The sequence below is a fragment of the Andrena cerasifolii genome, chromosome 1 (assembly GCF_050908995.1).
Source record: "Andrena cerasifolii isolate SP2316 chromosome 1, iyAndCera1_principal, whole genome shotgun sequence".
NCBI classification, from domain to species: domain Eukaryota; kingdom Metazoa; phylum Arthropoda; class Insecta; order Hymenoptera; family Andrenidae; genus Andrena; species Andrena cerasifolii.
The window spans coordinates 8,800,870-8,816,910 of NC_135118.1; the positions used below are offsets into that span (position 1 = coordinate 8,800,870).

The 16,041-nt window shown below is 37.2% G+C and overlaps 1 protein-coding gene across 1 annotated transcript; it reads left to right on the forward strand.

The window, feature by feature from the left end:
- The first annotated feature begins 568 nt into the window (after nt 1–568).
- LOC143367823 (natterin-3-like) lies at nt 569–7,645 on the forward strand. The gene is made up of 4 exons (XM_076810025.1): nt 569–720; nt 2,347–2,546; nt 5,470–5,613; nt 7,529–7,645. Exons 1-4 carry the CDS (start codon nt 714–716, stop codon nt 7,613–7,615), a joined length of 438 nt encoding a protein of 145 aa, XP_076666140.1. The 5' UTR covers nt 569–713; the 3' UTR covers nt 7,616–7,645.
- The last annotated feature ends 8,396 nt before the right edge of the window (nt 7,646–16,041 follow it).

Below are 16,041 nucleotides of genomic sequence, written 5' to 3' on the forward strand. Positions count from 1 at the left end.
AAAATACTTGTTCCAAAGCAAATTAGGATTATTTATTATCAGAAACGATAGAAACAAACATTTAAATAAACATATTTTAAGTAGGTATATGTAAATATTTTATTCAAAATACTTGGCGCTGCGAAACCGAAGAAATGCTAATTGTCTTAGTATTAATAATTTACAATAACTCCCTTGCAATCTAAAATGCATAATATATATATATATGTGCTGCACCGGAACATTCCAGCTACATTGATGGGACCTTCCTGCAATGAAGTGTGTTGTATGGGAAGTGTTAAATTTTCTGCAGGGCGCCAAGATATATATATTAATGCAAACAATATATATATATATATATTAATGTATGTTTGATGTGTTCTTTCAGTTCTCGTACCTACGTCCAGAAAATTCACAAAAACTGCAATTCCGAAAAAGTGTATCACCTTTCTTCGGAACGAGTTTTATTTGTAACGTTTCAGAGAAACGTACCTATAGATATATCATTAGATCGTATCGCGGAAAGTATACTCCGTGTACACAGAGGCTTGTACGGCGATAAGATTGATAGCGTTTAAAAGATTGGAAACCTTCGTACATCACCGTATTGCAGCCTTCATTCTCCACGACTCACGATCTATTCGACCAAGTAATACAACGGACATTCCACACGCGCAGTTCAAGCACTTTTTTATTCTGTGAAATTAAGTCGCAGTGTAATTGTCATTGCAAGGATGACCGGTGAGTAACGAAACTATTTGTCATACGATTTTACAATCCACTGTATAATTAATGGTATAGGTATGTTGGTAGGTTATCTATATAGCACTATATAAAATAAATAATTTCAATTATATAAATTATTTAAAATAAAATTAATTTATATTAGTGACATGATTCTATTTATTATTACAATAAAAATAAACCTTCTACCATAATTTTGTAAAGATTATGAGTAAGATTATATATAAATTTATAATTTTTGTGGGTGTTTGATATAGTTCAAAATATACTCTAATTTGTTGCAGTGCTTGAAAGTAAACAGCAAAATTAAAAATTTGAAAATCTAAGAATCTGGTTTTTGGAGGGCAAGCGGGTTCCTGGATTTTCACGTTGTATATTCTTTTATCTTATGATATGATAACTGAATCACAAAATCTTTCTCGGGCATATTTAAGAAGACTGCTTGACATTCGCATTTAACGAATTCATTGTTATTCCCAGTGTGTATAAAAGTTTCTTTCATTTCGTAATTTTCCGTAGCAATGTTAATCAGGTGTTGAAATAATTGATTACGAGTTGCATATTTCATAAATTCTGTTTATTTTTATTTTTTCATGTAAAAAGGCAAATATAGCTTTTTACAGCTGTCATTTTTATGGAGGAAGTGTATTAATCAATGCATTACTGTAGATTATGTCTTCGTTTAATCTTATCATTATTGGCACATTTTATCGACGAAAGAGTTAACTTTAGTTATATTTATATTCGCGTATTTGCACGTTCTATATATACGATGTTTCGAAAAGGTTAGCCAAAATGTTGGGTACTGGTACCATTATTTATCGTAACAACAAATAAGTTTTATAGCAATATTTTTCTAAAAACGTTTATCCTTCAAGTTAGAATCAAAAGAATAACGTCACAATAAGTACTTGAAACATTATCCACGAGATTTAATGCACTGATTGCACCTGTTTTTTTATGAATCATCCCATTCACATTGCAATTGATCGTTGAATGGGAAAATCTAGATCGCTTGTCGCGTTTCGTGAAAATTGGGAAAACGAGACGGTCAACTTGTACCTTGTAGCGCGTCTTAGCTATTTTTTGTGAGATATACTGAATCATGATTATAATTATTGGTGGGTAGGTAACGGAGAAACCATGAATCCTTTAAATTTTCAGTAATAATTGTACATTCGTAATACTGTAATAGTCTATTTCCAGAGATTTAAACTTTGCTATGTTGAAATTTGTATTTGATAAAATAGTTGTGCATAAAAGCTATCCTTTGTTAAAATTCACCAAATTTTTAAAGTATATTATTGCGGTCTAAAAATTCACAGAAATATTGGCAAAGACCTGGGGTGTGATACACGGTGTGTGATCACGAAGGGTTAATAATCGCTCCATATGTTATTTCAGCGATGTATGTGCTGTGTAAATGCTGTTCTTTGAAATTTGTATCCAAAATTAGCAATGAACAAATTCAACGTGTATTATGAGTAGGTACCTAATACCGGTGTAACTTGTGAACAAGATAGTCTGTGAAATATTGAATCAGAAATGTTGCTACCCACGATTCCCTTTTCTAGATAACATTTATATGTCGAGGTTCACTAATATCGACGGTTCCTGTTGCAGGGTATAAGTGGGTTAGATACACGGGTGCCCGTTACACGGTACCAGGAATGATTTCAGTCGGCAAGGATTTGGATGGCACGAATCTCGTCGTCGGGCGTGCTTTGCACCATGGCGACATGCTTCCTGCAAAAGTGAAACCGGAACACGGCGTTGCTTATGTCTGCCACGATGGTCGCGAGCACACGAAACATGATTTCGAGGTAAAGATGAACGATTTCCAAATATTTTGTTGCTACTTTGAACAGTAGGTCTGCATCTACAATAGCGAGCATGCTCGCCGAGCACACCACGAACTGCAGGCTCGGCAAGCATGCTAGCTAAATAGTGTGTGGCGGTTAACCCTCGGTTGTCACACCGGGTCAAATTGACCCTGCAATGTTTTAAGCAAAAAACTTTTTGTCGGAACTCTTATTGCTTCAAATTTTTTTTTAAGCATGATGAGACTTTAAATGTCAACATTCAACGATGGGCATGTATTCTACAATGTTCAAACGTTATCTCAGAATTTTGGAGACTTAATTTAACAAATAGTGTTTAAATGACAACTGATTGAAAACTGGCAGGGTCAAATTGACCCAGTGTGACAGCGACGTTCGAAAAAGTAGCTGTGACAACCGAGGGTTAAAATGCTCGGCTCGTGACCTGCTCTGTGCGGTGGAAATTGCTTAGCACACGTGACGCTCGTCGAATTTGTTCGTACAGTGTGTGGACAATCGCGAACATGTCGACGAATCGCACGCAAGCTTCATACGAGCATGCTCAGTTTCGTCCTGGCATCTTTTCTGTAACCATTGTCACCTTACAAACCCACGAATAAATCAAATTCAGTTTAGAATTTCCTAAACGCGAACAGGTGCAACTCAAAGCGATGCGTCTTCTGAAATGCAAAAACAGAATCCCTCCAAGGGGCATGTTTCTTATATGCACCTTGCAGACCTATGCAACGCGTGTATGTATGTATACGTAGCTCAAGAAACCGTAAAAAAAATTGTTCTTTGACATTCTTCCGCCCCACTTCTAGCGGCCATCCATCAAGATCGTTTTGAAGGAAGGAGTTAACGTTTCTGTATAGGGTGTCTTGGAAAACATGGTATCTTCAAGGGACGTGATTGAACAGATAAAACGAAGTGTCAAATTTCCTATAAACACGATATCACAAAGTATATATCAGCGAAGTCCAGGTGGGCGGTCCGAAGACGCTAGCATCCATAGCGTCTGCTACGTGTTGCGTGCAATGGGGTGCTCGAAGCCAACGAAGCGGCGGGCATACAACGGATAGGGAAAACTCTAGTAATGTGCGTGTAGGCTCGTACCCTAAAACCACAATCTATCGCCGGCGACTGCGGCCGCACATTGGAACGGCAGCCTTTAAAGCAGCGCTGTCCAAGGTTGCTCCTGCGGGAGCTCGGGGTTCTCCCACTCTCGTCCGCGTTGTCAGGGATACCGCGCGCCGCAAACGGTGAAGCCGCTAGCCCGGGTAGCCCGTCATAGCAGCCTTCTCAGCGTCGCGCCGTCTCCTTGACAACGGAAGGCACGCTGTGCGAGAGAAAGATTGGAAGGGGAAGCAGGCGCGTGAGGGGCCCCTACGCTGGACAGCGCTGCTTTAAAGGGACTAGGCAGTCGAAAAATCGATATTTTTATTGCATTTTCCGAAAGTACTATCCTTTCTGAATAAAATGCCGCTTGGTTTATAGTAAAATTCGCAAAATTGTAGATTTGGCAGCTAAAAACGTCAAGCGGCAACCTATAGCGTCGCCTTTACCCAACTTTAAACGGGTTTTCCTCGAATATTTGTTACACTTCATTTTTTTCCTGATTGCGAACGAATTGAGGTTCAGATCGACTTGGGAAAAATTACGGGATGTGTAAAACATGTGCCATTTCGAGGCAAACCTCTTATAGTGTCCGTAAAAATACGAGATTTTCATTAAAAAATTAAGAAGTCGCCGGATTTTTGTAGCGTACAAACAATGATGGTCTGGATTAAAAATATTCGGTGACTTCTTAATTTTTTTATGAAAATCTCGAATTTTTACGGACCCTATAAGAGGTTTGCCCCGAAATGGCACATGTTTTACAGATCCTGTAATTTTTTCCAAGTCGATCTGAACCTCAATTCGTTCGCAGTCAGGAAAAAATGAAGAGAAAAAAATATTCGAGAAAAACGCGTTTAAAGTTTCTGGGCAAAGGCGACGTTATAGGTTGTCGCTTGACGTTTTTAGCTGCCAAATCTACAATTTTGCAAATTTTACTATAAACCAAGCGGCATTTTATTCAGAAAAGATAGTACTTTCGGAAAATGCAATAAAAAAAAAACGATTTTTCGACTGCCTAGTAGAAGACAATATGGATGCTAGCGTTCTCGGACTGCCCACCTGGACTTCGCTGGACTGTGCACAGTGAGATAAATTCCTACAAAATTTAAAGTTACTACTGCTACAAAGCTGTAATATGTTTTTGAAATAGCCACCATTTTGTTTAACACAAAGCTCGATATTTTGCAAATGACGCACTTGTTAGAACACATTGGTAAGCTATTTTCTGGTACAGTTAATACAGAATTCTTAAATTCTTCATAATTATCGAATGTATTCGTGTAGACTAGGGTGGCCCTTATTTATACGCGTCGGAATTTTTTTTGTATTTCTTTGCTGTCACTATTTTTAGGCGTGAAATTACTCCTTTTGGCATGTTTGTGTTCAGACGTGCACCAAGCATCGTCGTTTTGATTTCTTTATCTTCTTAAAGGCTGATGAGATAGCGATTGATATAACAGATAAGATCCGTATCGTGTACACCAAACCGAGCCCGTACCGAGGAAATACTGCGCGTCCTTAAATTAATAGGTAAAGCGAACATGATCCTACGTTAGCTACCCCTTATTTGCCGCGTGATACACTCGATTGTACTCGTCGAAATCAATTTCTTCGGGTTCGAATATACCAGCAGGCGTGACCGCAGTTAATTACACATATGGCAGCTCGCTTCGGATAATTTATTTGCCGAGAGGATCAAGAAGATTAGGATGGTGGGAAACGTGACTCCTTGGTCTCTGCCATATTACGGGCGAACTTCTAAATGCACGATCCACACAGATGTCTCAAGAGCTCTTTTCCCCGACAGATTCTGATGCCTGCTGATTTTAAATGGATTCATGCGTGCCATGGCCACGTCCCAGAAGACGCGGTCGAAGCTGGAAGAACGGTGGATGGAGAGATGCTTTATGTCGGCCGCGCGTTTCACAACGGCGTACCATGCATGGGAAAGGTGAGGCGCGAAGCAATGGGATCATTCGAATTGCTTCAAATAATCATTTATCTAACAAGGCGCACTATCGACGTGTTCACACTATCGAAATGTGTTGTTAAGCACAACAATCTAAGAGGCTCGTATTTCATTATTCTTGCCCATTCTCTGTTTTAAAGGATGAATCACCCCCTCAGAGTTAAGAAATTGGCAGTTCCCGAATAAAGTGTTCTGCTATATATCCAACAAATACCGCGTATTTTAGAAGAAATACATATTGTAAAGTGATCTATGCGTTGACGAGTACAAAAATGGCAACCGCAAGAATGAGGAAGGGGGGGGGGGCAGAGAAACTTGAAAACGCAGAGGGGGTGGTTTATGATATTCTTAGTTTAAAAGGGGATATGTCGACGGAAAATCAGAAGAATTCAAAAATCCAGTGGAGTTTAGTTTTGGAGAAAGTTTAAGATCTACATATTGCAGCTTTCCCGTTTCTCTAGTCCCCTAGTCGTCCAGTTGCCATTTTTGAAATTATTAGCACATAGATCACTTACAAAACGTATTTCCTCTGAAATGCATGTAATTTGTTGGATATTTGGCAGAACGCTTCATTCGGGAAATGCCGATTTTTTAACATTGAGGGGCTGTTTCACCCCTTAAAATTCAGAATAGGCAAAAATAAAAATATGTGTCTCTTAGATTTCTGTGCTTCGCAACATATATCAAGGAAAAATAAATGGATTTTCTTTCGTCCAATACTTCACGTGGATAAGAATTATTCGTTATTCGTAATAAATTATTCTACCATATTATTCGAATAACACATCCTTATTTTATTGAATAATTTATTCTAATATGCATTCTAAAATTATTCAAATAACGATGTGAATAATAAATTGTCTATGCTTTCCGTTGCTTCCTATTTGATAGGTGTTTTAGAAAATATTAAACCTAACAAAATGACATTACGTAAATAACAGAAGAAGTGGATGACGCAGTGCAAGTAACCGATAAATAATTAGACGGATACAAATTGTTTGATTATAGCGGATGACAGCATATTCGTTATCTTGTCCGTTATTCGTCATCGGAATTGAATCATGCCTATCTAGCATATGAGTCATCCATGTCAAATCGATCGTTCTCTACAATCAATGTCTGGGATTTTCATGAAACTGAAAGATAATCTGGTTCATGTGAAATTGTAGCGTATTTAAGTCATCATTCTGTTAGTTCTGAATTCATTTAAAAAATACGGGCCATCAAATTTTCGAATTTTTACCTGCGAAACTATCTATCGTAGGAAGTTCGCCCTATTTTTATTTTGATTGAAAAAGTGAGCCTTTTTGGGAACGTTTACTTTTGATCAGAACCTATAAAAAAATCGCGGTGTATTCTCTTTTAGATAGCAGGACTATGCGCTCGGCTGCTACTAGTGGTTGACCATAGAGCTCACATATTATTATAAATAATTTGAAAACTACCAAATCAATTTTTCTGAAATTTTGCAGAGTGTTCTACTATTGCATAAAGATTGATGCCACCAATTTTCAAAGATTTTCGCTTATTTTGAATATTACTGAAGTTCAAACTTAAATAATTTAAAGATGAACTTCAGTAACATACAAAATAAGCGAAAATCTTTGAAAATTGGAGGCACCAATCTTTATGCAATAGTAAAACCCTCTGCAAAATTTTCGAAAAATTGATTCGGTAGTTTTCAAATTATTTATCCTGGCGAAGATTGTCACTGTAGTTCATCCTTAATAATGTCTACAAATACAATCGACAAGTCTCGTAGCTGTTTTCCTCAATAATTAGATCCATAATTATCAGTGTGCTGCTTCTTTTATTATATATTAGTTTTGTAATTTGTTTACGTTAAAGTTAATCATTTATTGATGTGTATGAATTATTCCTTTGATTGTTTTTGTAGATCCAGAGAAGTCACGGTGTACTGTACGTACCATACGATGGCAAGGAAGTTCCATTTAGGGATTATGAAGTTTTGGTGCAAAACTAATTTGTACACAGGGAGTGTTCAACTACAATATATAATTGTCTTATAACAAAATCATCTACTTTAACCAATGGAATAAAATTTGTATTTATAATTGGAAACCACTAAATGAAAGCAATACAAAATTCAATTTTTAATAAAAGAATGTTAACATGCAAATAATTAATTCGTTCTTTATAGCAAACTTATGTAACAATATAGTTATGGCAATACAGTTATGACAGTTTACAGTGTCTGTCAGCTACTTAGACCGCTCGATATTTAAGGAAATAAAGATTGCTCGTATTCCATTCATTGTAGTTCTCATAATTAAATTCATATGTAATAAACGCTGAAGTATTTTGTGGCATAATATTAAAATAAATTGATTTCCTACATTATGAATAGGAATGTTTTTAACATTTTCTTTTATCATGTGGTTCTAATAGCGGGCAGCTACTTAAGACCAGGGGTTGAACCGTTCCGAAAATAAATGTTTCGAACTGTTATATATCGATTATATTATATATATTACATATATTCAAGAGAATATTATTTTTTATTAAAAAGAATTTTCCAAGATAACAATTTTTATATAATACCATTAAGAAATTATTTTATTTAAATTAAGATTCAAAAGTATTACAATGCAAACAAGTAATCTACTTTCCAAATCATATCTATAAATGAAACTAGAATTTTTATTTTAATAAGAAATATCATAGGCACCATTCGATATAAAACTATGGAAAGGAATTGCTGAATTTTACTTAGACGCAGTAATTTGAAAATTAGCTTGAATTGGCTTGAACGAAAAAAGGTGCAATAACTATTATCGATATTTTGAACAAAGTTATCGACACCTGCGATTATTAGTGTTTGAAATATCGATCAAAAAATATCAAAATATGGTCGTGCAAATATCGATACGTACAGTAATCGATAAATATCGGGCATCAGTGCTCAGTTGTACTAAGCGATTTCCAGCGAGCAGAGCATCCTTCGAGCCAAGAACTTGAATCGTACGTTGGTCCCATAAATATTTTTAAGCACTGGCGAGCATGCTACTGCTTACCGTACACAGATTCTTGATCAGTTCATTATACTTTTCCTCTTCGTTCCAAACAAAGAAGATGAAAAAAGTTTATCACAATATTCTAACATTCTAATTTAACAATCTTATATGAGTGTTGATAGCGAGTTGCATAAAATTCAGTTTTCGTTTTCTTTAAATTTACACAAAACTTGTACAAAACATACATTTCGTATGAAAGCACTGTAATCGCATCGAATCGCCACAACCAATACAGAAATAAATTACAGCTCTATAGTAATTACAATCACCGAGAAGTACAGAGAAGAAACTACCTAAGGGGAAAATGAAGTGAAGGAAGACGTCGGGATAGAGAAATCGGCAGAGAAGTCTGGAGGGTTGTGTAGACCGACTGGAAGTTTAACGAACTTGAACAAAGAGAAAGGGCCTCCAGAACGAGGGAAAAGGATTGACGAATGGGGTGCTACTGCTGTCTCTGGCATTGGAGTGGAGCAGAGTACACGTACATTCTCTCCACCGTCGGGCCATGGCAGGAACCCCCCGTGTATTACGAGCGAACACCCCCATAACAGTACTCCTTGGTGCTGTATCGATCCATCGCCATGCCGGATTCAAGTTCCCCCTAACGTGCCAGAAACTTCGGGACGTCGCGCCGCGCCGCATGGCGGGAGAAGGCGAACAAAGAAAACACAAAGATGAATCTTCAGCTATTTTTCGCTTTGTTTCGCCACGTCGACCACCTTCCCCCCTGACTTTCCGCCACCCTTCCAAGAGACCACGCGGGGGCAAAGATGTCACGTTTGTTTTTAAACCTGCCTCTCTTCTCTTACTCGAAACTTCCTAGTACAGAGTAATGAATCATACTCCTTAAACGCATCACACTCGGCTCCCAACGACTTGCTGACTTTAATCGAATTTGAACAGCAATTTCGGCACCATACTTCGTCAGCGATAGCCAGTGAAGTACATATATTCACGAGGAAGATCCCTACTCTTTAAAGATTATATAGGGTGTCCCTCTGAAGTGTTTCAAATTTTCAAGTAAATTCGTACGAGTAATCCGAAAAAAATATTTCAAAAATTCTCCGGCCTTTCCTTTTTGAATTATCTCAAGAAAGCGATTTTTTATTAAGAGAACTTCCTCGGGATTTTTTTTTTAAACGAACAATAACGCCATTTTCTGATTCAGCACCACAAAAAACATACAGATGCCAGGTTTTAGCCAATTATTCTGCAATAAGAGGATTTTGCCGTTTTTCGCTTACGCCTCGAGGCTATATTGAATGTTATTGATACCACGAGTAAAATAGGTCCATTGCAGATATAATTTTCAGGATTTCCTACTTACTATGAGTGCTTTAAAAATATATATTCCAAATCGGGAAACTCGCTATAAGTAAATGTTTACTTATGAGATACTTTAAGCCTGTTTACAAACAAGGGATCATACCAGAGGGTTAATGCTCTTTTTATAGACACAGAGTTGTAATAATAGCAAATTTGAGAATATAAATATGTTATTAACTCTTTCATTGCGGCGTACATTTCGCTAAAGTATTTTTTTTTCTTAATTTTTTTTGTGTAAAGTACCAGAGAGCCGAGTAAAGTCGGCGCTAGAATCAGAAGGGTTAATACCTATTAGGTGAATGCCTAATCTTAAAGATACAATTAACTAGAGTTTCATTCCTAACATGTGCCCTTTTTCCATCAAACGCCTCAATTGCAACGTGACGTTCAATACTTGTCCCTTTCATCTCAGCTCTCCGCTAGAGGTGGAGCATTATCGATAATCTATCGATAACAATCGATAGTTTTTATTATCGAAAACTATCGATATTTTTTTATCTGACGAGAACTTTGTATGGGGTTGCATTCCACTTACGCCCAAATCGCCCGCAACGCCCGTGGTTTTAGTTCCCAGATTTATGAAAATCCTCAGAAATATGGAAGAGAAATCTGCGAAAAAGTCATTATCGGAGAACTCAGGTTTTTAAATATAAATTACGACTCGAACACAGGAACGTATAATTTATGATATTCATTTTACTTGCAATGCAATCTGCGGAAATCTCACATCTCACAAAAAGTTAACATATATAATATCTAATTCCTATTAAAAGTAGTTATTAAAAAGTAGGTATTAGAGATTACTTGGTAGTTTAAATAGTAAGTAATAATTTAGGTTTATTTTAAAATATGAGGTTAACTCTAAGTAAATTAGTAATTTTTAAAAATGATATTTTTGGAAACGTATTTACCAAGAAGTAGAAGCATTAATAAATTTGATGATAACTACTTTAACACTTCTAGATAAATAGGGAATTGAAGCCGTTGTCGGAATTGTGCAAAAAAATACTATTGCATACCAGTAACATCTGTGAATCGGAAAGGAGTTTTAGCAAAACAGGGAAAATAGTATTTGCAAGAGCAATCACAGAGGCAAAAAATATTCATACGCTTTTCTTCTTGAATAACAGTCAGTCTTTGTTATAGTAACCTACTTCTTTCTAAGATTTTTCACTTTCTTTATCCTCCGTTTATTCCCAACATGCATTAACATGCTATCCACTTCCAGTAGTTGCTCATTTGTTTCTTATAAAGATAAAGACTAAATATGATTGTGATATTTGTTCAACACCTGCATGAAAATAGGTGTTTTTTTTTTAGCAAAATGACCAATTTCAAACGTATTCGCGGTTTCTACTTTTCTCCCAAGGGAAAAAGACTTTACGCGCATGCGAGTTCGCAATTTTGTACTTTGCTCCCAAGGAAACTGGAGGCTGGCGTTACCCTGCGGTATGAAGATACATTTATTCGACTAATCGTTATCGATCATGTGTATTTTTTTTGCGAATCGCTCAGCAGGCTATCAAAAAACACACCTTTCATGCAGGTGTTGAAAAAAGTATTGTACGTGACAAGGGAGAAACACGATTTTGCTTTGCATGCGCTGTCGTTATATATGCATATTGAATTAGGAAATACAACTTAACAATGTGAAACATGATATCAAATTTTTGTAGTTTTATTTAAGAAAAACCTTCTTTACCTCTACGTACAGGCCCACAAGATAAAGATTTTCGGTAACAATTTGCCAGATCTATTCTTGGAAAGGATATAGTTGGTAGCAGAAACAGAAATTGTTCACATTTGATTACATACCGATATGCGTAAAGGCTGGAACAGACACGCCGAGTAATTTAGTCGAGTAGCCAGTAATTTAGTACTTTACCAATGTTTTACTAAACTACTTTACTAAATTTTAGTGTTCCTTGCACGAAAAATTACTAAATCACGTTTCATTTTTCTTATGAATAAAATATATATAAAAAAAATTATGTTAAAAATTCACTAACTGGAAATTCAGGAAAGTTATAAAGAATTGTAAATATTAGAGTTGTGTGAAAAACAGTATTTTATATTTAACCACAGAGTATGATAGCCGAAATTCTATTAACATTCTCAACAAATAATGCATGAGAAGATTCCACGAGGAAATGCTGGAATGGAGACTATAAATCGTAGCAGTATAGCAGTGAGAATAGGAAACGAAGAGACCGACTCACAAAGTGTATCTGGACGCCTAGAAAGCAACCGGTGGCCGCTTTCTTGGCGCACACCCGTTAGGTGGTGGGCACGTGGCCGTTGCGGCATTATGTTCCCATGGCTGGCACGTGGCCGTACTCCGGTACCCCAGAATCCCCCTTCGTAATCGGGAACCCCGCCACCTCCCATTGTTGGGGAGCCGGTGCCCCCGAGGGTTTTGTCGCGCTATTTAATATTTTGATCGGAGAGAAGCGTCTGCGTTTCGTTTGAGTAGCCAGCGGTAGGGGTTGCCCACGTGCTCGCGATCGTTCTCTTTTGATTAATTTCGGTACGGATCGACTGGCACGAACGTGGATGATGCTCGACAAAGGAAAGCTCTGGGAAGAGCTTGGCCGGGGTGGAGCGAGAGCGAGAATGGGGAAGAAGAAAGAAAAGAAAATAGTAACAGCTGGCACAGAGACGAGAATCGGCGACCAACACAATGCGACCTCGATACAGGGGCTAAATCACCCCCTCGACAGCCCCGTCCCTGCGCCGCTCGTCAGTTCTGACGCGTTCAAATCAACACACGATTTGCACGCGTTTGCTTTGCGATCATCCTGCTGTATTATATCACATAATCGTGGACCACTTGCATTTCAGGGGAGGAGTATCGTTAATGACGCCGGATTCTCAATGAAACGCAAGCCAGCGCCGAGAATAATCCCAGCTCCTATTCCCAATAGAAGGGGGGCGAGTTAATTATATCATTCGGAAGCATTATTTGCTTCAGCTTCCGGAGATGTTTAAACGCATTCTGTCACCGTGAGGAGACGCTACCGCAAATCAGAATATGGCTGCGTATTTAATCGGGTTGCATCGTTCGTTGCAAATCACTTTAATTCTTTTCCGGCAAGCGATAGTATACGGCTACACCAGGGATGCGCAGGGAGCCGTTTTTAGCGCCCAGCTGCGAGCAACCCGCCTGTCCCGTTGCTAAGGTTATTGTCGGTGAGGAGGACTGCAGTAATGTACGTGCGTGCTCGTAGGCTCGTAGCGTAGGTATATATAGCTGGGTTCAAGTCATACAAAACGCACGTACACTACTGCAGTTCGCCTCATCGACTCTAATCTTAGCAACGGGAGAGGCGGGTTGCTCGCAGCTAGGCGCTGAAAACGGCTCCCTGAGCACCCCTGGGCTACACAAAGATATCCGAGGCGTATTACATATTGAATTAATTCAAACGCTGTATCACTGCAACAATGTTAGTCAACCGTGTGTACGTAACACAGTCTAATGGAAATTTAGACTTTCTAATAATAAAATATTTTGAACGTTGTACAAGTGAACAGAGTAAGTAAAAAATGGCATGGGAGAAATAGGGTAGGCGGGGGCGGTGTTACCAACCCTACGGATTTTTCCGTAGATCTACGGATTTTTTACTTTATTTACGGATCTACGGATTGTAAACTGAAATCTACGGATTTTTTAGCTTAAATTATTTAATACTATTAATATGTATAATTTTAAAACTAAGGTAATTCGAAGTTGATAAAACAGATTCTGATTCTGATTAAAGAAATCATTTACTGTTTAATTTGACCCATTGATTTTACGATCCAAACCGCCGATTTACTGCGGGTAGCTAAATTCCACTTCACTGCAAGAGCTTTTTATCACACTTAATCGAGTACAATAAGAATTAGCAAAATTGATTTCAGAATCTTTACATATCAACTTTTTTAATTTCCTTTCCTTGGATTTACGTCGAGACGAAAGGCTTTGGCGAAAACGACTTTCGGGGAAACATTATTTTTGGGAAAAGCTGTTGTACTGAAGTGGAATTAGTAAAAGTGGACTTCGCAACTTTTGCACGTGAACTTTTTTCGTAATTTGTGAATTTTGCGGAACTATAAAATATAAATTCTAAAAATTAGTAGAAAATGTTTTAAACGTAAACGTTTTATTGAATGTATGAAATGATGTTATAGTCTCTTGAATTTTACCATTGCGAACCTGTTCGTAAAAATTGTTACTTCGTTTGGAGAAAAAAAACATGCGCGGAACTCGAATAACGTCCGCGCTGCTTCTGTGAAAATCGACTTATAAAGGTATCTTAGAAATGGTCTGAAATGAAAAAGCCTTCAAAGAGAAATGAGATTAAGTTGTTACTTGGAAGATGGTATGTCGAGAAGAAAGAAATGTCAGCTTTGTATTCCATTAACTAACAATAAGTTCTTTTATTTCTGTGAGAGAAACGAATACGGGCAAATTTAATTCAAAATAACTTCGAGGAAACTTTTCGAAGCTTTATTCAACTATTTCAGCCGGAACAGATTACACCACAGAAACGTTTCATTTTATGTCTTTAGAGTGGTCCTTACAGCTATTCGATGACTTGAAATGGCGTAAAATAAAATTCTTGCGCATGATTTGAAATGTAATAAAATTTGTAGGAGTAGGATAATAACAAATACAAAATTTAATATTCTTTTCAACTTTTCAATATTCTTTATACATTACCCCGCATTGTTGCAAGAACGTATTCTTCTTACAGTAAGGAAAACGACTACGATATCCTTTCACAACTTGCAATAAATATGGTTTTCGATTCTTCTTTTATTAATTTATTACACTCTGCTATTAATTTGACTGCCCCCTTGGCCGTATCATTTAATTTATTTTTTAGAATTTGTAGTCCTCTATTGAAGTTATTATTTTCGGACCCGGTTGACATATCTGTGGTAAACAATTCGGTGTGTACACATATTAAACATTTAAAAAAATGCCACAGTTTCTGCATTAAAAAGTATCTCGATCCTCTTTTGTGATAATTTAGTAATTTCATATTTTTGTATAAAATTACTGGCATCACAGCCTTTGCGCTTTCGTCCGTTAATTTCTCTTCCCGGTTAAGAGGATCAATCACCTTTTTCTTTGAACTTATTGATAAATTAAGACCATGAAATGGAAGCACATCGACCTGAAGACTAAAGCAGTCTCTTAGCGTACGGAATATACGAGGCAGCCTGTAGAATAATAATTTTAAAGGCTATTGTAATCTAAAGCGACTTTCGAAATACCAATAAATAAAAGAGAGGGGAAGGAGCAGCTATTTGTAGCTGGACAATTTTTCTAGAGAACTCGCAGAAACTACGGAACCGTGTTTATGGGATTTTACGTATAAAACTTTAGGGGAGACTATACTTTAGGCAACGCTAAAACAGGCCGACTTTTGGGAATTTTTTCTGCAGAAATTAAGAAACAAATTATTTTACACTTTGTCATGCCTTTATATTTAACGTTTGAAGATACGAAAAGAAAAATGTATGTTGAAAATATGAATTGTAGATACCGCTATCGACGCATCTTGCTACAGCGTTGCCACTGAAGTTGCAAACAGTGGGGGTAATTTAGAGAAAACTATTCAACCAATCGACTTGCTCCTACACATACAACTAGATAATTCCAAACTATTGTCGATGGACCTCTAGTATTATAAAAAAAAAATGTTAAAGTTCCAATGTTGCATAAAGAGATTAAAAAATATCCTGCAAAATCGTACTCCTTTTCCTAAGCTCCACAATATTGTCAATTTTCGAATTTTTTGGGGGTTTTAAGATCCCCTTAAGGGGTTAGGCCACCTTGGACGGAGCAAGATTGCAGTCATTTTCGGCATTTTTTTATAGAAAGATAATGAAACAAACAGAAAATTTAATATAAAGCCTGTTATTGTACAACTCTCGCCGGAAAAAATTGTATTTTTTTCCTACAAAATGGCGGCGGTAGAGCCGCGATACGCAAGATTTTGAGGGGCGACGTTTTCCAAGGTGTTCAATCTCACGGCTATACCGTTTAACCTGGAACAAA